Source organism: Vipera ursinii (genome assembly GCF_947247035.1).
Source record: "Vipera ursinii genome assembly, chromosome: 5".
Taxonomy (NCBI): Eukaryota; Metazoa; Chordata; class Lepidosauria; order Squamata; family Viperidae; genus Vipera; species Vipera ursinii.
Genome location: NC_139518.1, coordinates 91,755,898 through 91,764,161, shown reverse-complemented (window position 1 = coordinate 91,764,161; position 8,264 = coordinate 91,755,898). Strand labels below are relative to the sequence as shown.

Sequence of the window (8,264 nt, the reverse complement as noted above, 5' to 3'; positions counted from 1 at the left end):
GAGAGAGAGAGAGAGAGAGAGAGAGAGAGAGAGAGCGCCAGGGTTACCTACCTCTTGCCAGGGGCGCTCAAAGGTTGCCCCAACTTTACTCTGGAATTTGGGGGTTTGTAGGCATCAGCTGCACCTGCTGGAAAGACTCCCGCTCCCTCCCCGGCCTTTCTGACCCCGACAGCCAAAAGGGTGAGCCAGGCCGGGCTAAGCCCCGCTTGCCCCTTCTCTGCTCCTCGGGGCTGGATCCGGGCAGGGAAACGCCGCTCCCGGACCGACAGGGAGGCGCCTCCCCAGGCAGGCAAGAGCGCGGCGGCCGCCTCTCCCGGCCCGTCACGCAGGCGCAGCCTCAGCCGCTCCGCCCGCGAAACGCGGCGCTTCAGCGGGCCCTCGGGGAGGCGGCGGCGGCGGCTCTTTGGATGCTTGGCCTCGGAGATCTCGCGGTGCTGGCGGCCGGCCCCGGCTGGCTTCAGACGCCTCCTCCTTTTTGTGTCGGGGTCGGGACTGTGCGCAGTGGAGCGGGCGGGGAGGCGCGCCGGCGGCGGCAGCAGCAGCAGCAGCAGAAGAGGAGGAGGAGGAGGAGGAGGAGGAGGAAGAGCCGGAGCCGCAGCGACCGGAGGCGGGAAGGAGGAGCGCGCTGGTCTGCCTTCGCCAGCGCCGCCGGAGCCTCGCCCAGTCCGATGTGCCTCCTGCGGCGGCGGCGGCGCTGCTGCTGAGCCAGCCGACGTGCCGGCCGAGCCTTTCCGCTTCCCGCAGTCCGAACATGGCCACCCCGGCAACGTGCACCCGCTTCACCGACGAATACCAGCTCTACGAGGAGCTCGGCAAGTACGTCCCCAGCCCGGCCGCCCCGTCCTTCCCGCCTGCGCGGCGCAGCCCCGGGCACCGCCACGCCGCGCCTTCCGGGGGCCCTGGAGCCGTCGCCTCGGCCTCCCCGGTCGCTTGCTTCCCAGGCTTGACAGCGCCTGCCGCTCAGCCCCCGGACACTGCGGTCTTTCCCCGAGCCTCCCCGGGCAGCCTCCTCGGCCGCCGCTGCCCGCTCGGCTTGCGCAGGAGCGGCGCCGCCCGCCCCTCCGTACTTGCTCAAGCGAGCTGCAACTTCTGCGGCCGACGGGGGCGGAAGGGGCTGCGCAGCGCCGGGGCAGCCGGAGGGGGCCCCGCGGAACCCGGGACGGGGAGCTGCGGCACCGGCGCCCGCTCTGGGGAGCCGATCTCGGCGCTCCCGCTGGGAAAGCCGGCCTCGCCTCCTGTCTTGCTTCGGCTCTAACTTCGAGATTTCCACCCCTCCATTCACCCCCCCCCCGCGCTCCCTTCTGCATTACAGCAAGGGCCGTTGCTACATTTCTCACACGTCGAGATCAGCTCTCTGTATGTCTCCCCTCGCCCCCATCCTCCACCTGCACCGCTTCTGTCTTCCCGCTTGTATTTTTTCTCATAGGTGCCCAATATAGGTGAAGGCGTAGTGTCTGGGGAGAGAGGGAGTTGGGAATGTCCCGGGTGCAATCTTCTTTTTGCACCAGTCTCTACGCATCCCTCCCGCTTGGTCTTGGACCCTGGGGTGGTTCTTTTTAATTTCTGGGCAGGAATGGAAGCGGGTGGATACCGCTAGGAAAAATGTCTCTTTATCAGGGCTGAAATTGGCAAGGTAGGAGCAGCTAGGGTCCCAATCTAGAAAGGGTCCCTTAGATAGATGTATCTCACTACCCGTGGCTCCCAAGCAAACAGCCAAGTCTAGAGCAGAGATGAAGTAGCTTGGAATCCTTTGCCTTGCAATGGGCAAGTCCACTGCTGATTTTAAAACTTCCTGTCTGCAATAATAATTCCAACCCATTCTAACTTTGCCATATAGTGTCTGAGGTTCTCTCCACTTCCCATCCCCCCACCCCTTGCTCAGAATTGGAGGCAGATGATGTCTTCTGCCATCCACACACCAAATTGCAAAATGACTCCCCCAAGGGGAAAGTGGCGGTTGAGGGTGGGGTACTTTCCTCGCTTTCTTGGGTGGCCCCTATTTCAGGATGCTGTCCTTGCTTTCTGGGCACCAGACAAGATGGGGATCTGGTTTCTCCTCTCAGAGAACCGGAGGCTTCCAAACTGATACTACTTTTGAGTAGGCTGCTTTGTGGTGGCTTGTGCTTGTCTGTCTTAGGACTGGGGCTTCCCTTGCTAAATTTGGATTGCCCGTGTTATAAAAGGCCACGATGAGGTACATATCAAGGCTCTTCCCATTAGAGTAACAGTATTTCAGTTCTGCAGACAGGGAGGGGTGCTAGAAAACTGGAATAGGAGTGGCCGTTTGAGATTTTCCCGTCCGAGATTTTCCCGTCCATTTACTCTGCTGCTTTGGAAGGTTTGGTGCTGAGTTATCCCAACGTGTTGGGGGGGAGGGCGTGTTTTGGGGGGCCTCCGTTGAAGAAAAGGAGTAATGGATACAGTGAGCTCTTGTGGGGCTGTGTTCATGGTTAAGAGCCTTGGCTATGTTCATGGTTAAGAGCCTTGGTGGAGCAGTGGGCTAATGCCTCCTTAAGTAACACCAGCTGCCTGCAATTAGTGCAGGTTCGCATCCCACCAGGCTCAAGGTTGACTCAGCCTTCCATCCTTCCCAGGTAGGTAAAATGAGGACCCAGATTGTTGGGGGCAATAAGCTGACTTTGTAATAATGCCGCTTGGGGTGTGTGTGAAAGCCCTAACAAGCAGGCATATACATAGAATGAAGGCTACTGCTAAGTTTGTAAAGCCGCCCTGAGTCTTCGGAGAAGGGCGGGATATAAATGGAATTAAAATAAAAAATAAATAAAATAATTAAATTAGCAATAGTCACAGAACACACTGAACCATAGAAATAACCGCATTATTTTAGTTTGTATAATACAGGGGTCTTCAAACTTGGCCCTTTTATGACTTGTGGACTTCAACTCCCAGAATTCCTCAGCCAGCTGGCTGAGGAATTCTGGGAGTTGAAGTCCACAAGTCATAAAAGGGCCAAGTTTGAAGACCCCTGGTATAATACATTGAGCCACACATTTCAGCTGCAATCCCAGTTTCTCTGTCCAAAGTGATAGTGGGAGACCAGGCTGGAATGAAAGAGTAAATTAAGTAAACAAATCTCAAAACTCCCCCCCCTTTTTTTTTTAACCCATGCTGGCTGTTTTCCAGACCATCTGATTTCTTGGAAGTTCCTTCTCCTATACTAATATTTTTTCTGTTTCTAGTTCTATAACCAGTTGAGCAAATGGGTTCTTTTAAACACCTTGACAGATTTAATCCTTCGTTCTTGATTCAGTTTCACGGGATCAGCCTTTCCGTATTTCTTCTAGGGGTGCTTTCTCAGTGGTACGGAGATGTGTGAAAAAACCCTCATCTCAAGAATTTGCTGCAAAGATCATCAATACCAAGAAGCTGTCAGCAAGAGGTAAATATCCAAGCACTGGTTTTAATCAAATTCCTATACAAGATAATGTTGGAGAATTGATTGCAAGACTCTAGATTGATACAGTGCGGCAAATGTTCTCACTGATCTTCTTGGAATAGGTGTTTCTTTTAGCTTTGATTTTGGAGTATGCTGCCTTCAAGCTCATAGTTAGAATGGATTCATTTCTTATTAGATACTAAAGTCTGGAACATCATGTACTGATGCTTAATACCTATCTAATAAGTCACTCAACCTATTAGGGGGTTGGGGTTATACTTTCAGAAGTATAAAATGCATTATGACTCTGTATTTGGACCAATTCCTTTTTAAACTCACGGGGTCAGTTCTAAATAAGTTTGCTTAGAGCTGCAGTGAAATTGGCCCAAAAGATTATAGCAGGCCTCTCCAGGTGTATGTTTTATTTCATATTTTGAAGTCTAGAAGAATGTTGGAATCAGAAAGAGAAGGGATTGTTAGAGGAATTATCTAGGACTCAGGGGTAGGCAACCTTGGCTCTTTTATGACTCGTGGACTTCAACTCCCAGAATTCCTGAGCCAGCATGGCTCAGCTTGGAAACTCCCTTTCCCTTCAGCATGGCTGGCTCAGGAATTCTGGGAGTTGAAGTCCACGAGTCATAAAAGAGCCAAGGTTGCCTACCCCTGGTCTAGGTCCTAGGACCCTGGTCCTTAAGCTTGGTATTACAAGTAATAATGTTTTTGTTTTTAGTGTTGTGATTTGGGGCTTGATTTTGTTACTATTATTTAGTATAATGATGCATTTTTCTGGCCTGGGGATTTGGCATGTGAGAAATCTGGAATTTATGAAGAACAAAAAGAATCAATAATAAAGTAACGTTTTCTTTTAAGGGATGTTATGCTTTGCATGTACTTAGCTATAGATTACTAACACACAACATCAACTCCACATTACTTAAATACATGTGTGAAATGGTACTCATATGATGCTTAAAATGATGTATTCCATGATGTTTGTCCACTCATCCAAGACCTCTGTTTATACTTGAAGAAGCCCATAACAGCATGCCACCATGCTTTTATACTGTTTTGAGTAGCATAAAATGTGTAATAATCCAATTTAAGTACAAGCATTTACTTACTCAGTGGTTCTGTTAGCAAATGTTTATCTATTCTGCATAATTAACCAGTATGTATAATGATATTTTCAGTAAAGCCAGGTTGTTGATTTAATCCTAATCAGTGTGTTATTTCTTTACTCATTTCCCAATTATCTTACCTGTTTTCTGGTTTCAGTGCATCTAGCTGATGGCATGCAGTTACTTGAACTAAAGAGTTGTCTTTTTTGCAATATTAATGTTATTGTTTCTTCTTGTAATTCCTCCATGACTTCTATAATTGCATCTTCAGTTCAGTGTCTTCTTGATTTCCTCCCTCCCTCCTTTTTAGCAACTTCAGCAGTAACAGTCGCCTTCCTTTGCTCTGACTTAATTGCTCCCAACCAGGAAATTCCTTGTTCATAACATACATTGATCATGAGTTTGAGGAAGGGTGTCTGCTTCTCAACATAGGGAGAGTAAGGATCTACGAATGCCTTTTCAACCATTGTAGATGGCAGAAAATCAAAGACCTAAACAGTTGCAGAATTGGTAGAGAAAACTCAAAGCTTGTTCTCTTTGAGAACTTCTCTTCATTTCCTACTACAAAATATAGATTACGATTATTTTCATTTACCACAATTGTGTCTTTGTCCCTGCGGTCCCTGTTTTCTTTTCATGGCAATTCTATTAAATAAGAAAGACATCAGTTGTCCTAACAATTATCATAATGTCTCAGTGGAAATTTGAATTTCCCAGTATCACTTGTAACTGTTGCACTGGTCTGGTCTTTGTTTTTTCAATGCATTTTGGAAGAACTGTAAAGCCATAATTAGGGCAGGTAATCCTATGCTGAAGTTTCGGTTTCTCTGACATACCTGATTCAAAGAGGTTTATCAAGTGGTAGAAACGATAATGGGTGCACCAAACTTCATTAAAAAGAGTACATAGTTTTATTCAGATTCCTGAAAAATTCATGCAGCTTTAGGTGTATAATTCCAAAGGAAAAAAATTGATATATTTGGTCATAGGTTAGGTCGTAAGAGAAATGAGGTGTAAATTTATTTATTTATGAAATTAATAGCAAAAGTAAAACCATTGAACTAATGGGTCCATGTCTGTGAAGAACGGAGAGTTATTATTGACTTATTGTAAGATGGAACAGACAGATAACATGATCTGAGCTTCTACAGATTGGTAGTAGCATTCAGTATTGAATGGGGGGCAGCTATGTTCTGGCAGCTATGTTCATAACAGAGTGAACGCCTGTTACTCGTCCCAGCTTCTGCCAACCTAGCAGTTCGAAAGCACATAAAAATGCAAGTAGAAAAATAGGGACCACTACGGTGGGAAGGTAACAGCATTCCGTGCGCCTTTGGCGTCTAGTCATGCCGGCCACATGACCACAGAGACGTCCTCAGACAAGCGCTGGCTCTTCGGCTTTGAAATGGAGCTGAGCACCGGCCCCTAGAGTTGGAAACGACTAGCACGCATGTGTGGGGGAACCTTTACCTTTACCTATGTTCTGGCAAAGTCAATACAAATATTAGTGGTGCCAAGAATCATGGAGAATTGTTTTTAGTGATGATAGGAGATACTGTCTTATTGCTTTTGCAATAAGTTGTAATACATTATATCTCAAAGCTATCCAGAGCTTAGGAGCAATTGTAAGGCAGAAAATATAAAAGAGTGATTAGTCTAAAATGACAATAACATCTAAGATGGTTCCTGATTACAAGTATACCGTAAGAGATGGAAGGAGAAAAACACTATGTCTCTTCCAGGAACACCATGGGGCAGGTCTTACTACTGCACATCTGTGAGGAAAACTATATTCAGCATGAATTCCTATTGCTGCTAGTTCTGCTTTCATCTTCCTCCTGTTGGGCTCAAATTATTGGTTGCTCTGATGTGTGGGGAAAATGTGTCTGAAGTTGGGCTTTGCTTTGACCATATGTTGTGTGCAACAAGATTGCCATACAAATCTGTTCCTTGTGAATCACCACTATGTGGAGATGGCAAAATAAACCACAGTACGCATACACAGTGTGTGCAGATTTTGATAAGGGTGTGAAAATTACAAGGAAAAAAAATCTGTCAAGTGTCATGATATTTAAATCATGGAATAAGAATTTAAGGACCCAGATGACTATTGAGCTGCAATAAAATATAAGCCATTATCACGAGCCAAGAAAGCAATAGGCAGTTAGTTATTCTCACTGATTTCAGGCTTGATGGTCTAAACAACATCAGTGATAAATGATCATGCTTGTGCTAAAGATGGGAGACTAATTCATTTCAGCATTTTTGAGAACCATGAAGGGTGGAGTTCTCAGTATTACATATTGAATAGAAGGGCAAAGTAGGAAAATATATAAAATCAGGAAATACCAAGAGAAACCCCTTTAGGTCTCTGTATATAAAGAACCTCTGCTGGAAAAAGCAATCTGGCAGAGTCTGTTAGGATCAGATATAGCTCTGGGTGACCTAAGAGGTGTTTAGTTTCTCTGGTGCTTCAGAGCAGCAATGTGAGTCAAGACTATGACTGAACACTCGGCTTAGAAAGTATTGGAGCCACAGTAACACCAGCTGCAAAGTGGCAGTGAGATCTCACCACCCCATCTCTTTCTTTACAAATTCAGGCTGCTTGTAAGAAAAGCTGTGGTGCAGTGTTTCCTCTAGCAAGTGTGAGTTGGCCTTGATCATTACGGCTTCCTTTAAATACCAGGTTTTTTTTTTACTATTTCAGTAGTCTCTTGAGTCACGTGTTTTAGTATATGCTTAGTGCTTTCCTTTAACATGTGTTGGCCCTCTTATCTGTGAAATAAAACTGGTTTACAATGGGGCAGCTTACATTTCTTAGTACATACTTGTGTGGGAGCCAAGATTCTTGATGCTGACAGAGACACTGAAAACAGAAGTGAATTGTGGCAATTACAATCTTCCTTTGTTCTGTGATCTGGCTACCTTGAGGTTAGTAGAAGCAAGATTGAAGAACTGCAATCTGCTGCTGTTCTAGTAAGGAAGACAGTGGATTAGTGGAAAGCTTGTCTTCTGCGCAGTGCTTGCTCTGCATCCTTCTTTCCTTCCTTCCTCTTCTCTTGAATCTCTCTTTCTATAGACCATAACACAAGAGATAGATTCTTGACTTGGATGGAGATAACACCTTGCATTGCAAAACATCTCACACTGTTAAACCTTGACGTGGATTTAGAATAGTAGTTGTTTTTTTTAAAATTGAAAAGTTTTACAATACATTTTTGAATACAACCCCCCCTCCCCCTCCCCTCTCCCCAACCCCCCCAACCCTCCCCTCCCCCCTCCCTGACTTCCCAGAGCAAAATACAGGGTATAAAAATACAAACAAACATAATCTAAAATATGCAAACAACAATAAAATATTAAATTCTATCGCACTTTAACTCTTAGTAAAATAACTACAAGCTGGTTATACAAGCTAGTTGTTATGGCTGTGACTTTAGTCCAGAATTGATTCCATAACTGGAAAAGAGGTGTTGAATTTGTTTCTGGCATCACTTTAGGAGAAAAGGGAAAGCTATTAAACTGTTTCAGAAATGCTTGCTGTTGTAGCTTTTCACTTCATGATATCTGTGCTGAAGTCATGTGAGTTTCCGTTGCTCACTCTGAGAGTCAGTTTTCTGTAAAAAAAGTTATTAATAGAATATTTTCAGAATAGATAAAATAAAATATGCTGATACTTTATTTAATCAAGCTTGTTTGCCTAGTAAGGAACAGAGGCAATCTGTGGGCCACAGGCCACCCCTGACATC

At 45.7% G+C, this 8,264-nt stretch overlaps 1 protein-coding gene across 14 annotated transcripts in view; it reads left to right on the top strand.

Moving 5' to 3' along the window:
* Nucleotides 1-524: 524 nt before the first annotated feature.
* Nucleotides 525-8,264, top strand: part of CAMK2G (calcium/calmodulin dependent protein kinase II gamma) — a 180,964-nt gene continuing 173,224 nt past the window's right edge. For all 14 annotated transcript variants that reach the window (XR_014492708.1, XM_083364214.1, XM_083364210.1 and 11 more), the window contains exons 1-2: nucleotides 525-816; nucleotides 3,306-3,400. Coding sequence is in view for 13 of the 14 variants with exons in the window: in XM_083364214.1 (XP_083220340.1) it covers nucleotides 752-816; nucleotides 3,306-3,400 (160 nt within the window). In the remaining variant the exon portion in view is untranslated. The remainder of the gene's footprint in view (nucleotides 817-3,305; nucleotides 3,401-8,264) is intronic.